General features: G+C 36.1%; 1 protein-coding gene across 3 annotated transcripts in view; it reads left to right on the top strand.

Moving 5' to 3' along the window:
- Phex (phosphate regulating endopeptidase homolog X-linked) overlaps window positions 1-5,878 on the top strand; it is a 258,664-nt gene extending 252,786 nt beyond the window's left edge. For 2 of the 3 annotated variants that reach the window (XM_031376718.1, XM_031376727.1), the window contains 2 exons: window positions 2,022-2,098; window positions 5,004-5,331. In XM_031376718.1, coding sequence (XP_031232578.1) covers window positions 2,022-2,098; window positions 5,004-5,106 — 180 coding nt within the window. In that variant the 3' untranslated portion in view covers window positions 5,107-5,331. Of the gene's footprint in view, window positions 1-2,021; window positions 2,099-5,003; window positions 5,332-5,668 lie in introns of those variants that run through there. The other variant, XR_004120468.1, reaches the window with a different exon arrangement.
- Window positions 5,879-16,575: the final 10,697 nt, after the last annotated feature.

Genomic DNA, 16,575 nt, shown 5'->3' with positions numbered 1-16,575 from the left:
TTCTTTTGTGATTGGGTTACCTCACTCAGGATGATATTCTCCAGATCCATCCATTTATCTAAGAATTATTGCCATAGTAGGAAGCATGGTAGCATGTAGTTAGACATGGTGCTGAGGAAGGAAATGAGAGTTCTTCATCCTGTTAGGCAACAAGATATTAACCTGGCTTGAACGTCTGAGCTCTCAAAGTTCACTTCCACAGTGACACACTTCCTCCAACAAGGACAAACCTACTCCACCAAGGCCATGACTCCTATAGTACCATTTTCCCTATACCAAGTATTCAAACACATAAGTCTATGAAGGCCAATCATCATTATTCAAACCACCACATGTTACTATGGGCTAGCTTTTGTGGAAATTAAGGAATCTTAATCTTAAAAAATCTTTAAAATCATATTCATAAATATGGTGAGAGATAATTTATCATTATCAAAATAACAATAAGCCATTAGCTTTCTTGCCCTCTATACCTAGAGTTGCTATGACCTGCTAAATTTGTTTCTCATGCATTTTTCCTCATATTTTTATTCTTCTAGTTTTTTTCAATGACTACTTCTACTTATTTAATAGACATTAATAGCTTTTAAAAATAACTAGTCTTTACTTTCTTCTTTTTCCTATGTACTTCTTCCAGGTACATCCTTCAAAAAATATGGCTTTATTTTTCTGTTCAAGAACAATGTTTAAACATAGTTATAACACTTAGGTCTGCTGATCAGTACTTCAGAAATCTGGCATGAACCTTTCTCTCCCTGGGCACTTACGCATTGATGCTCAACCAAGCTGAATGTTTTCCTGATACCTCAATCATTTATAATTTTCCCTTCAATTTCAAATGCTTTTCTATATATTCATGTGTCTTACAGGCATTCATACTTTAAGCTTACATCATGTTTCAAGAAATATTTCAAATGAGTATTAAGTAGGTTATACCTCAGAAATAAGTAACACAGGAGTGTATTTCTTGTTTTTGCTCCATGTTCAGCATATGTCATCAGACAGTATTTTTATTTGGAGTATTTCATCATTTCGCTTTCATGGACATGAAACAGCACTTTTTATTTGTTGTGTGTGTATATTTATGTTGGTATGTGTACTTGTTAGTGTGGATGTATGTATGTGTGTATGGAGGACAGAAGCTGATGTCAAATGTCTTTCCTTTATTGCTCTTCATTTTTTGATAAATGATCTTTCATGGAATTTAAATATCATCAATTTGGCTTGGTTGTCTTGCCAATGTACTCAACTTTTCTCTACCACCACCCTATGTTCTGCCCCCAGCTCTTGAGACAATCAATATGCCATTATGCCCAGCTTTTTAATGTGGGTTTTAGGGATCTGAATTCAGGTCCTCATGCTTGTATCAGGTGCATTACAGATTGAGTCATATACTCAACCCCATTGACCATTAATGTAGCATCTTACATTGCTCCAAAAAATACTAAAATTGATGCCAAGTTTTTATAAACTTTTATTGGGAAATGGAATATATAACTTCTTATTTTTATTGGTCAGAACAAGTTAGATAGTCATGTCTAACTTCAAAGGAAATAGAGACTTGTATTCATTTCCCAAGTCCAGACCAGGATTAGGCAAGAAAGACACCCAGGGGCATCTGCAGTCAGTAAGCCTCCTAATTATATTAAACCATGATATGTTTTATTTATTTTTTCAGCAAAATGACTATAGTTAAATTTGATAAAGTTTACTTAAAACACTAAATTAAGAAAATGAATATTCACTAATTTTTGGGCACATGTAATTCCCCTGATTTAAATCATTTGCCTGGAAACCTTCCTTATTTACTCAAATTGTGTAATTCACATTGATAAAGCTTCCTGCTCTGGGGACTTGAATAATATATATTGCTGTTGCTCAATGTTTTATCTGACTCACTAAAACTTCTTGCTCTCTATGAATCCCAAAATTATTTTTCAGTACAACTTAGATGAGTTAAGAAACTAGAAAATGTATAGTTGTAGTAGAAGCATATTTTCTTGAGTGTCTTTATCTTTTAGGTAAGGTGCAATTCCTATAGACCAGAAGCTGCCAGAGAACAAGTCCAAATTGGTGCTCACAGTCCTCCACAATTTAGGTAAGTGAGCTGATGAGTGGCCCCAGGTTTTATCTGTGTATTCCCCCCACTCTGTGCTCCCCAGACATACCAGTGTGCCACCAGATGGGAGGTATGAACAAAAGTCTACACAATGAAGTTTATAATTTCCATTTTGTAGACAACAGAACCCAGCCAAACAGAAACTGAGCATCTCTTGTTTCATTGTAGTAAGCTGGTCTTCTCAGGGTCTTTTCAACTCAATTTCTGCTTAGTATTGCACCAAGAGACTGTTGAAGCTTCAGAAGTAATTGGAATCTAAATCTCAGTTTTAGTATTACATTTCAGATATAGAATTAGTACTGCTTGGGGCCAGAGAGATGGTTCAACGGCTAAGAGCATTGCTGTTCTTGTAGAGAATTCAGGCTCCATTTCCAGTACCCACAGGATAGCTCAGCACCACCTGAAACTCAAATACGAGGGGATCTGAGTTCTTCTTGCAGTCTCCAAAGCCTCCAATGCACATGGTACACATATATACAGTCAAACAGTCCTACATATACAATAAAAGAATTATATATATATAATAAAAGAACTATAATATATATACAATAAAAGAACTATATATATATAGTTCTAATTGCTTTTGGAAGGCAATACTCCATGGATGCCATTAGTACATCAGATCCCTGCTTAATAATGGGAATATTGAATTGTTCTATCATCTATTTTAGCAGGAAGATCTGGACAAAAGAATAAATTCAAAATGGATTGTATTTTCTTTGAAGAGGATGTGATCTGATATACTATTCTGTTTTTAAGCTTCAAGAACTCTGGTTTATTTTGGTTTGTTTTCTGTTTAAGAATACTCTGTGTGATATCTCTTGTTCCCCACACACTGTAAACTAACAAACATAAGTAATTTTCCCTTTTCTGAACATAAAGTAAGATATGTGGTTATCTTTAGCAATTATAATTCATATCTGGAGTCAGAGATAGTACAGTTTGGTTTTCATCTTATAACATCCTTTGAAACAATTGCATATATATGTGTATATATATATGTATATATATACATATATATATATATATGAAGGGGAAAAGATTAACAATTGTAATTTTCAAAATGTATGAAATATTACATAAAAACAAAATTAAGGTTGATATTACTCATCTTGGACTAGGTTCTATGGCTTGAGAGAAATTTCTTACAGTAGAGGACAGTTAATTATACAGGGAAATTCAAGAAGCCATGGTAATTTATGGTTATTCTTTGCTTAGAACATATTATACCTAGATATCTTTATGTTTAATATGTAAATGAATCTATTAGCAAGCATATCATAAGAAAGTCATCTAGGATTTCCTCTATATTTTAAATTCTTATTCCTAAAACCTTGCCTTAGAAATGCTTCAAAATTGACTATAAATTACCCACTAGCATAAAAATCTAATCAGTGTGTTGAAAATTCTCTCCCACTGGGCTAAACTGTCATGAAGGCTGACAGTTTCTAATGGACTAAAATGTGATCCTACAGACAAATGGAGCAGATGAAACCACACAGTAGATTAATTACTCAACAGATAAGTTTTAGAAATGAATTTCATTTTACTAACTAGTTGCCTGAAATGTTGGATTTTTTTGCTAATGATTTACAGGGTATACTTACTGATTATCATCTATATTCCACCTTGAACAGTTGCCTAAGGTGAATCACACTTTGATTTATCCATCCCTATCCAAGTACCCCAACTAAACCCAAGAGATTGTGGGGATTTGTTGGATACAGGCTATAACATTCAAATGCCCAGAGGAAACAAAGTCATCAGGGAAGAAATAGTGACTGAATGCTGGTTTTGGTGAGCCCTTTGAATGTTCAGTTGAGTAAGAAATTGGTAATGGAGAGGTTTTTGCCTGACTTGTTATTAATATCTGCAGTAAGCATAGATTTTAAGTATAAGAGAAAAATCACACAATGGGAACACCACTTGTAAAAGGCAGTTACAATCAAAGTGCTGAGTAGGAATCTGCAGTCTCTATAGCAGTCAGGGACTTGTGACTGTAACAGATGCTAAAGCTAAAAATCCAGTGCAAAATGACTCATCTGTAACAGCTAGCTTCTGTCCATTAGTTGATTCTTATATTAGCCAAATTCTAGGTTAGACGTGAATATCCAAATCAGTAGGAATTTAGAGAAAGTATTTTACTACATCGAATGAACTGTTAAAAACTAATTGGAAATGCAGTAAGAGCAATGACTTTTACAATATTATAATATTGTGAGAGAGAAAGAAGCCAAAGACAAAGTTATGTGGATATTCCATTCACATCAAGTTCAAAGGCAGGTGGTGCTATGGTGATAAATAGTGCAGTAGTAATTATTTTTGGGGGTCCTGTCAGGGGAGACAATTGAAACTTTGGAGTGCTTGAGATACCTTACCTTGATCATAGAATGGTAGCAATGGGAACATATGTTTAAAAAGTAGTGATAAGTACACTTATGATTTATGCCTTTTGTGCCCACTATATAAGTCTTAGAAACAAATTTCATTTTACTAACTAGTTGCCTGAAAATTTGGAATTTTTTGCTAATAATTTACAGGGTATATTTACTGATTATTACCTATATTCTATCTTTAACACTTGCTAGAAGTAACGTTTTCAAAAGTTAGCAAAAACAAAGTCTTGGAGATGATCCACTTGTATAGGAATTTGAAGATTCTTGGAGGAGTACTAGAGTCCTGGGTAGCCTTTGAAGAAATGGTTTTTATTCTCAATGACAATAATTTCTTTTCTTAATTATCTAAGCTTTAGATGTCTTCTTTGTAAACAAGCAGACTAAGCGAATGCAAGACCCCTTTAAAGTAATGGACTGTTTCATCCAGAACCAATGGATGTGTAGGAATTGAATGACAATGTTCTTTGTCATCTCTTTTTTTTTTTCAGGGTCAATGGTGCCATTAGCAACTTTGAAGAATTTCAGAAGGCTTTTAACTGTCCACCAAATTCCACCATGAACAGAGGTGCAGATTCCTGCCGACTCTGGTAGCTGCAGTGCTGCTTTCTGCCATCCTGACAGAGCTGAGGAATGCCAGTAGAGGAGGCTGCCAGTAGAGGAGGCATTAGCCTACTGAGCACCTACTGCTTTCTGCCTATATTTCATTGAAGACTTAATTTTAATGGATTTTCATTATTTAGGTAGATGATTTGCTTGGATCTAAACAGTATCTGTTCAAAGTCATTCGGTTTATAAAAGGAATTCAAGAACTGAGCCTAATACATTTTTTTTTTTTTTTTTTTAGAAAGCCAAACCAATCAAAATGAGTGTCAAGTCTATTTGGTTAAACTGCTCTTGGCCCAATATCCCTGTTTTCCATTTCTGTTAGCCACAGCTAGGTGGTACATAGCATTTCAATCTATAGGTTTGCAGGGAGCCTGAGTGGAGTATATCCATAGAAAAGATCAGTCAATGAAAATTGTCACCCTCAATGATAAAGGCATGTGCCCTGTGGTGTATAGTTATACACAACATTTCTTAAATTCTAAGGTAGTTAAATTAGAAATGTGTTAGATCTTCATTTTATAATTTCTGATAATGTTTTTATCTTCAGGTTTGGAGTCTATTGGATAATTGTATCTCAGAACTTCCATCCGATCTAGCTAACTGCCCTATTTAAGTAAGCATGAATAAACATGAGATAAAACCCATTAGGTGAAGGATTTATGTCTATAAAATAGGAAAACATTTTTAATTGTCAGCAGTATTAAAAACTATTAACAATAGCTAATCACACAACAATAAAGATAGTAGGAAATGAACTCTGCAAATGTTGATTCAGTCCCTCTGTATGTCAGGGAGCATCTGTCTGATGGATAACAATCATGGAGCAGTTCCGATTTTGTTTTGTTCTGCTCAGATGTGTTTATCTCTTGACTGAACTGAGTAGACACTGAGGAAAGAATGTTTTGTTTCCATGTCAGGAACATATGGCTTTCATTTCCTTTTAGCATGATGATATAAACACCACACTGAGGAGGGAGTCAACTGCTTTGTCATCTCAGCCCACTTGATGTTACGTCTCCTTAAAACAAAACCCTTGCAAAAGCTTCTAGAATGAAAACATTTTGGTATATATGAATCCAATTTAAGCAATCCTACCTAGATGTAAAGGACATAACTTTACTCTTCATATCTTATGAAAGGTTTATTTTTTTCTGAAAGCAGTACTGGATTTTGATCTTTAGAGCATTATTTTTGTAATCAACACCTATAGTGTGTATTTATGTAGGACATTGTTATTACATTTAAGAGTGTATGTAGGATAAAATTGTTATGGCCGTGAAGTGGTGACTATTTCTTGTTTTTTTTTTTAATTTTTTTAATTTAGTATAGGCATTTTCCTACCCCCAACATATTATTCATTGTACATGGGGTGCTGAGTTAAGTGGACCAATAGAAAAATTTCAAAAGCAAAATGACAAATTCAGATGAACCACAGGAAGTCAATTTTGCATCCTTGTGACTTGTCATTCTTTTGCAAAAAAAAAAAAATGTAAGTGTGAATTGTATCCTTTTGTAACCATGGGAACTTCCAAAGAGAGAAAACTGGAAGGGCACCGTCATAAGGAAAACAATTACACTGCATTAGTCTGAGGAGAGTGATTTTCCCCTTGACTTCTTTCTCTCCAAATGGATACACTTCTGAAGGGCAGCAGCCTTTTCCTCCTCTTAACCATGGTTTAAAGTGACCTTGGCTTGTATTTCTAAAAGCAAACAGTATTATGTGAGGTGTTATAAATATATGTGCCTTTTCTCTGGTGTAGCCATTCCTATTTGATAATACTCATTTTTATTCCTGAACACTGAAGTTTGCCATAATTATTTTAATAGTGCACTCCTTCTACATTTCCTTTTTACCAATTCCAGGGAAACACATTCCTGCAGGTCAGAGAGTGTATTTGAGAAAACTTTCAACTTTGGAAATGGTAGTGGTTTATTGGCTAAGGACAACTGGTTAGTGATTAGAGTTCTCCCAGTTTCTAGATGACAGGATTAGTAACTAAGTATCTTGATCAACTTAGATTTTCAAGAGATACAAAATTCCTGTTAGTAGCCATACACATATTCTACAAGTAGTAGCTTTTTAAGTGTTTCTGCTAAACCCTTCAAATTACAATATTGTTCTCTGTGCAACTTGATTTCTTAAAAAGATACTGACTAAATGATAGAGAAAGTCAGACATGACTGGAGGAATGGAAGAAAAGCAGGGGGAGCTGGCCTAAGGAAAATAAGACAGGATCTTGGTGCTCCTTGATATACATGTTCACTGGAGGAGAACCAAAAAGTCTTCAAAAATAATTATGGTAAATCAAAAGGAAATTAAATATTGGATACAAGACTAGGGCTGCAGCAACATATTGCTCTGACTCATATAGCAGCTGTTCTGCAAGTGGATTATTAACTGGGCATTTGAAGGAGGTTTTCTTTTTTTAATGTATGTGGAATTCTCTTTTGTGAGTCAAGGATTCTTTATATTTAGAGATGTATTGTTTGGCCTTACTACCATTGTCTAAAGTTTGCTGAGTTTTTCACCAAGTACTCAGCATAGGCTTCCTATTCCTGCCTCACTTCCTTTTATTAGATGGATTGTGGCATGACTGCTGTAAGATCAGAATTCATAAATTATCCTCAAGTTTATTTAGTGCCTTACATCAATGGAGCTTAAAGCATAGCCCATAAATTTTATCTTATTTAGCCCTGGAGCATCACTAAGAAGAAACTAGGAACTAAGGCTCACCAGACAAAGGATGCTCATACCAAGAGAAATGGGAAGGCTTAGAATTGCTTGTCCAATATCTCAGAGCATGGAAAAACAAGTTTTGTGCCTTGGGCTACTGTTCTTTGGATTGACTTGCATCTTTTAGAGTATCTTCTTTTCTAATACATTTATTCTACCAGTATTTCTAAAATTGCTCATCATTTGGTAGCCACTGCCTTTGATATTTTAATATAATATCACAGTACATCTTAAATTATGGAAAACTTCATGATTGTTCCATGTAATATCTTTATCACTTGTGGCAGCGCCTTACTGGATTTAAGAAAGATGTTCTTGGATTATGCAGTTTGATAGCAATCTGTGTCATTACTATCAGACTGGTTTGGTTGTGATTTTTTTTCTTTGTGAAACAATGAAAATCATTATTTTAAGGACAATAAAACACTTGTTTAAGGTTTTCTGTTGCTCTCCTTTTTGCAATCCCAATCTATTATATATGTGGATATTCAGGTCTGCTTTAAAGTACATTTGCCAGAAAACTGTGCAAGCCACTATAATAAACTAAATTTCTTGCTTGGGGAAAGTAAGATTTAGATGTAGAAACTTTCTGTAGACACTGAGAGATTTGCAAGCTGATCATTATATTCCTTCTAGAATATAAGTCAGCAGATGTGGTTTTATTGCCTTTGTAATAATATTCCTGCTGAGGGAAAGAGATGCCTCTGAGAAAATTATCTACTGTGGTAGGACTGGTCTCACAAAAGTGATAATGCACAAGACCATTCCTATTGAAGCAGAGAATCTCTATGTGCTGTTACTGTGCCTTAACAATACAGTCAATTTATAGTCATTCATTCAGCACATGGTAATGGAGCATCCATTCTATTGAAATCACCAAGCTAGCTATATTTAGGAAGATAATATACAGTCTCTGGCTCCAGTGAGCTATTTGGTTTAACATGGGAGGTGGGTATTATAAAAGGGTATAACTATACTACTGAGTAACATCTGATATGTAAGTACATTTGAATGTGGTTTGGGACACATGTAAAAATTATTCAGCTCTCCTATGGTGGATATTATCAGTCTACCCTCTTCCAAGATCCCAACAAGTTCCCTTGACAAGAAGCCCTAACTTGCTTTCTGTGTACTTTTGTTTCTAATTGGTTATGGCTATCTAGATACATACCTTCATGCACTTGGGCTTCTTTGACCAATCTACTTTAAGTGAACTGTAATTTCCTACTGACCCTAGTACAATAACTGAATGTTACAGGAATCTGAAAGGTTGGCCACTTTGCCTGAATACAAAAAAATCTGTATGGTATACCATACAGTTCACACTAGTTTCACACTAAAGCCTGTTGGTATTAGGCTGATAATGCAAATAGAATTGCCCATTGATTACCTTAAAATAAATTCCTAGCACTTAGATGCTAAAATCTGCCAAAATACTGGTCTACAGGGTCCTAAGTCAATCTACTGTGTCATGGCATCCTGTATTGGATATTAAAGTGAGATCCACAAGAGTTAGTGGGTAATAAGTAGCTGGACATAGCCTGATGAGCCCCTTGTTGGGGGAGTTTAGTTAAGTTTCTGAGTTTCTAGTTTGTGAACAGATCCACAGACTGTGTGTGTGTGTGTGTGTGTGTGTGTGTGTGTGTGAGTGATCATGGTTAGAAGGAATGGTAAAGGAGAGACTTTGTAGGGGTAGGCAGAGGCAAGAGTTACAGAATCTCCTTTCCTATGGTTTAAGTAACTTAGATTTCAGGAGATCCAAGGGGTACTAAGTTTGTTTAGATTTTAAGCTACATATCTAAGTAGACCTGATCAAAATCTGAATGTATTCAGGCTGATGTGTTCAGTTAGGTATAAGATATTTTGCATGCCTTTCTAATTTACCTGATCTCTTTAGTAATTAAGACCATGCTAGCTATAGAAATAGACAATCTTTTTTTTATTATAGTTCATAACACTTTCATCATATTGTGAGTAGCTTTATATCCTATCTCTAACATATATTAACTTTTTTATGTGATTGTTTACTGAAGACAAAGATGTTAAATTTGCATCCTGTGAGATTTATTCCTTCTGATGCACAGCTCTGAGAGTTTTGAGAAGTTTATGTGGGACGCCACCTTGATCTTTTTCGATGTTCCTTTAACTTAGCCCCTCCCCCATGCTTCATGCACCCCTGCCCACCCATCCTGGAATCCACAGCATTCCTCAAACAGCATGTGTATGGTAGAGGATTGCAAAATCGATCATCAATAGGAGGAGAGGACCTCGGCCCTGTGAAGGTTCTGTGCCCCAGTGTAGGGGAATGTCAGGGCCAGAAAGTGGGAGAGGGCGGGGTGGCAGGCATGGGGAGGGGGAGGCAACAGGGGTTTGTTTTTGTTTGTTTTTTTGTTTTTTGGAGGGGAAACTGGGAATGGAGAAATTTGCATGTAAATAAAGAAAATATCTAAAATTAAAAAAAAAAAGATACAGAGTTCAGAAATAGACAATCTTAAAGGCTTAGGTCAACTTCAGTTTATTTTGTTTTCATTACAAGCACAGTGGATATTAATGGCCAGTGACCATCTCTCCTCTAGTTGGCGATTTGACAACCCAGGCTTCAATACTGTGATTATACAATTTTCAAGACATGATTTAATACATGCTCATAAACAATAGACTGATAGGAGAGAAATGGCCACAGAAAATATGAAATGGAAATGGTGCTGGGAAGTGGCTTACATTGCTTCTGTTTCTATTCCACTGGATAAGAGTCATGTGGAGGAACCCCCAATCTTTGGGGTGGAAGAATCACATAGTCCAGGCATGTACCAAGAAAGAGGAGGTGGGTTGGGCTCTCAGCTGATAGCAGGTATACCTTTGGAAGTGTAATTTAGGGCAGTGACTTTGTGCTCTTCTGAAGTTAGAAAATTGCTTTTGAATATAGCACAATGAAAATTGAAAATGCTATTGGTAGCCCGCAGTTTCTTCTGTAGGAGTCTTTTTAATTAACAGCTTAATTGGATAATTTAATCCCCTTTAGAATTGAAGATAGGAAAATGAAAATGAGCTTCTCCCTGTGATCTGACAATCCTATGCTTTAATAATACACCAAAGTGAGCCCAGAACTAAGCGCCACAGAAGCATTACAATAATTTCTGATCAGTGAAAGAAAACCTGATCTATAATTTTAATTATTCCTCAATGGTTTAGATACATGTTTAATTTAAATGTGTATTTTGTTTTGTTAATTAGATCAATTAAAAAGGTAACTGAATATAAGAATCTGTTGCTAAGCCATAGATTTACAGATAAGTTCTATGCTTTTAAAGTATATCCCATTGAGAAAGGAAATATACTGTGAAGTGAAATATTGCTAAAAGAATAAGTATTTTCTATTCTTTTAAGGAAACTTATATAAAATCGTTTTCATTTATCTATTATGAGACAAAATATATTACTCAGCCTATTCTGTTTTTATGATTCCTCCCCTGAATGTGTCCTAGAAAGAAAGGCAATTGTTCATTTATAGGTCACAAACATTGTTTCCTAATCAATTCTGAATTGAGACTCATGTTTTCACAGAGAAAGTACCAAACAGTAAGGTAAAAAATCCCAATTTGGTGGACAGAGATATAGGTCTGTTGGTAGAACACTTGCTAGCATGCATGAAGTCCTGAGTTCAATCCCAAGCTCTGCATAAATTGGGTGTGGTAGCAAATGCCTGTAATCCCAGTACTCAGGAGGTAGAGACAGGGATCAGAAGTTTAACTTTATCCTTGGTTACATAGAGAGTTTAAGGACAGCTTAGGCCAGTGGTTCTCAACCTATGAGCCATGACTCCTATGGGGCTCAAACAACCATTTCATAGGGCTCACATATCAGACATTCTGTATATCAGATATTTACATTGCAATTTATAACATTAGCAAAATTAGAGTTATAAAGTAGCAACAAAAATAATTTTATGGTTGAGGGTCACTACAACTCGAAGAACTATATGAAACAGTTGCAGCATTAGGAAAGTTGAAAACCACTTTAGGCAATATGAAACTGTCTAAAAAAGATTTCATAATTAAAGCTATCTTAAATATTGTATAATATGTACACTAGAATTTGACTAAAGTATCAGCAGATTTTCTGAGAAAAAGAAAACCATAGTTTATTACTTCAAAAGTGTATTGGGTTAATGTACAAACTGTTTTGGAGGCAAATGGAATTGGGACATAGGTAAGAGATAACTAGTAAATACCATGACATCTGATGTGTAACAGAATTATCCCTGAACACACCTATCCTGAAATTAAGCACATTTTTAATGAGTGCTTGTGGATTTCTTTTTGCCTAATAATTATAATGAAAATGGCCTCTGTTTGTTGACTCACATTATAGTAAAGGTACTCTGCTAGGGCCTTGTCTGCACTATAGCCAGTCTTCACAGCAATCATGCAGATAGTTAATATTCTCACTGTACAGGTGAAGGAGACTTCTGGGACTCACTAAGACCATCCATGCTAGCAATTGGAGGAGGCAGAACTAGTCAGTTTTGTCCAGAGTCTATTCTCTAATACTGTATTGGACATTGAGGGATGTTGACAACCATAATTTTGTGACTTATTGAAGATTATAAGTTATGCTTCTATAATATTCTCTTAAAAATAATGGAATAAGTGTATGATATTTTATATTTAATGGTAGTTTCTACCTTGAGTCCTTCAAGAAGAAATTCAGAAGGTGCTCCATAGTGATAATGCTTGCTACTGTTTATTGAGAATGTACAACATGCTGCATTTAAACTAAGTGCCTTAATTATATATTATGTAATAATATTTACAAGTTGGGGTATACCCTTAATGCAGTTCCACAAATCTACCTGTGCCCAGCCCTGTGATTGTATGCAGCCCAGTCTCATACATTCATGTTGTCTCCAGGTCATTTTAGCCAGAGAACAAAACTTTACAATACTGCTAAAGGTATATGAGGGGCTTTAAGGGCATAACCTTGTTTTTATCCCTACCAATCATTCTGACCAGAACTGTTAATAAGTTTCTGATTTCTGAGGCCTTCTGTTGTTTTAGAGGACAAACCCACTGCCTTCTAGTAGGGTGTCTATTATTTGTCCATGTGGGATCTATACTTTCTACTAAATCTTTCTCTCTTTCTCTCTCTTGATTTTTTTCTCTACAAATACACCTACATACCCACTCATAAATACATAATCATTTTATGGGAAGGAGAGTAGATCTACATTTGTCCCCTACATTTAACTGTAAATATATATTTTGGTTTTTGAAAGAAATTGCTTCTAGAGGAAACATTCTATACTGAATAATTGCTTTTATCCAGTACCATCTCTTAGGGTTTAAAGATTCCTTACATTGTTGAATATTGTATATATATATATATATATATATATATATATATATATATATTATATACTGACCTATTTTTAGTTATTTTAATCAAAACAAGAATAAACTTTTTGTTGTTGTTGCTTCTCCTGAAGACATATAGAAGATAACCCATGGAGAAGTCATTTCAGATGAAAAAATGTATCTGTCCACCTTCCATGGCTGCATGGGGCACATCTAGGGGAATGCTAGAGGAGATTTGTCATGAATACTCTAGAGGAAAGTTTTACTTTATCAACAATGGCCTAGCTCAGTCCTCAGAGACTCACATTTCAACTCTCATTTGTGTGTTTACACAGACTCAAGTGCTGATTGAGTTGGATTTAAATGTACATAGCTTGTTGGGAAGAAATCAATCAAAAGTCTTTTTAAGAACAAATCATTCAGTGGATGGAGCTTGGGGATTCTTATGGAAGAATAGGAGAAAGGACTGTAGGCCCCTAAGGGGATAGGAACTTCAAGGGAAGACCAACAAAATCAAACAACGTGGACACTTGGGACTCTCAGAGATGGGATCATCAACCAAAGAAAATATAGGTGGTGGACTTAGGCCTTCCTGCACATATGTACCAGATGTGCAGCTTGGCCATTATGTAGATCCCAAAGAAGTGGAGTGGGGGCTATCCCAAAAGCAGGTGCCTGCATGTGGAGTGGGATATGTTTTCCTAGCTAGACTGCTTTTTCTGACCTCAGTAGGAGAGGATATGCCTAGCCCCACAGATCCTTGAAGTGCCAGGGTGGGGGGATACCCAGGGGCTCCCATCTGCACAGAGGAGAAGGGGATAGGGAAGGATTGTGGGAAAGGGTGACTGAGGGGAGCAGTGATTGAGATGTAAAACGAGTAAGTAAAAAGTAAATTAAAAAAATGAAATTCTTATTTAGAACACCCAGTGTGCCAATTTTATTGTAACTGTGCCACTGAATGAAAAGCATTTCAAGGCATTTAGTATATTAAGATTATTCCACAAACCATATGTCTATATTGCCTTGATTACTGACTGATACAGGAGGACCCAGCCTGCTGTAGGCAGCACTAACTTAAGCAGGTCCTAAGATGGATAATTATGCTAGGTAAGCATAAGCCTGTGAGCAAGTTAGAGACCAAGCCAGCAAGCAGCATTCTCCCATGGTTCCTGCTTGGGTTCCTGCCCTGACTTTTTCAATGATGAATGGTGACCTGGAAGTGTAAGCCAAATAAATCCCTTCCTCCTCCTCAAAAAAAAAAAAAAATATTCCACAAACCAAAGTCACTCCGCTTAACCTGGGCCATTAGTAATATGTATGAAGGTTGTTTAAGAATAAAGGAAAATTATCCATCATTTAATGTCTGCCCACCAATGTATGAGACATAGTGCTAGTTGCTGTATTTCATGTTGATTAATCCAGGAAGTTGGTGACTTTTGGATTCCAACTTCCAAAACAAAAGTTTTATAATGGCACTGTCGTTGCTTTACCTGAAAACCCTTTGTTGTTCTTTTCATTGAATTTACAATAAAACTCAAAACAGTTTCCTCGAGGTCCACTGGGCTTCTTTCTCCCTCTCTTACATTATGAAGCCTTCTTCTGTCTTCTAAGTTGCAGGTATTTTGTTGCTGTGCTTGTAATTATTTGTGTGTGTGTGTGTGTGTTTTAATGTAACTCCATTTATTACAAGGCTCTTATCTATAATGACTGTCACTTTACTTGGATCTAACCACTTCCTGGATCTAACCATAGTTACTAAATTTTCTTTCTCCTCCCTTCCTCTTCTCTCTGTTTGCCTCTTAACCCCCCCCTTTTTTTTTTAGCATCCCTCCTCCCTTTCTTCCTTCCTATTGTTTGTTTTCTTCTACTATCTTGTAAGTTTCATAAAGTGGGTACTTGTTTTATTTGCTACTATTATTTCTAGCATGTGGAATAGTGTCTAACATGTTAAAGGTCCTTGAAAATATGCTGAGTCAACTTATATGTCATTACTATGTGCCTCATAATTTAGGTGCTGGGAACATTGTGACAAACAAAACAGTTAAAAGGCCTTAACCTTGTAAAGTCTATTCTCTAAGAAAACAAGAAATGAGTGAAAATATGATTTAATTGATGGTAATAATTATTATAGGAAACGGGAAGGAAGTTAGAATGTATGTAGGTTGGGATATTAGAAATTTAGACAGAATAAGTAGGAAGATATTTGAACAAAGACAATCTCTCAGACAAGAGCCTCCAAGATGGAGGTAGAACTAAGTACAAATACCCTAGAGTGAAAATGACCCTAAGTCATTTGCATCAGAGTAAGTCTGCTAAGGGTGGTCAACTGAGGATCTGGAAGGATGAAACATGAGATGGTGTGAGGAGGGAAGTGAACTCATGGTCATTCAGACTACTAAAAAACACTTAGTATCTGCAGATGGGATGGATCCCCAGGTGGGGCAGTCCCTGGATGGCCTTTCCCTCAGTCTCTGCTCCATACTTTGTCCCTGTATCTCCTTTAGACAGGAACAATTCTGGATTAATAGTTTTGAGATGGGTGGGTGGCCCCATCCCTCAACTGGGGGCCATACCTGGATATGATCTCTATACGTTCTTTCTCCTTTGTTGGGTATTTCAGCTAATGTCATTCCTGTTGAGTCCTGGGATCCTCTTGCTTTCCTGGCATTTGGGACTTTCTGGTGGCTACCTCCAGTTCCTCATACCCCATTGCTACACACCTCTGTTCAATTTCCTGACCCTCTATACATCTCCTCTGTCTCCTCCTACACCTGATCCTGGCCACCTTTTCCTCCTCTCCCTCCTCACTCCCTCCCAAAAACCTCTCCCCTTTACCTATCTCCCATGATTATTTTGTTCTCCCTTCTAAGTAGGACTGAAGCATCCACACTTTTGTCTTCCTTCTTCTTGAGCTTCATATGGTCTGTGCATTGTATTGTTGGTATTCTTAGCTTTTTGGCTAATATCTACTTATCAATGAGTACAAAACATGTGTGCTCTTTGAGGTAACCTAGTCATAGTTAATCTTTTATTGTTAGATGTTCTTAATTTCATCTTCCCATGCCATAATATAGAGATAAATATTTTAGCTTATATGCTTTCCTCCTTTCCTCTTCTTTTTTTAGACTAGTTAAGAATAAAGTTACTTGATCAAAGGAGGTGAGCGTGTACTTTAGTGTACTATAAATAGCATTCCAGTAAAAATGTATTGGGCTGAGGTTGTAACCTAGTGGTCTATCATGAGGAATGCTCTAGGTTCCAACCCTAGCAACACACACACACACACACACACACACATGCACACATGCACACATGCACACATGCACACATGCACACATACACACACATACACACACACACACAGAG

This window comes from Mastomys coucha, chromosome X (assembly GCF_008632895.1).
Source record: "Mastomys coucha isolate ucsf_1 chromosome X, UCSF_Mcou_1, whole genome shotgun sequence".
Taxonomy (NCBI): Eukaryota; Metazoa; Chordata; class Mammalia; order Rodentia; family Muridae; genus Mastomys; species Mastomys coucha.
Note: the sequence above shows the minus strand (reverse complement) of the source record. Positions and strands in the feature narration are given on the sequence as shown.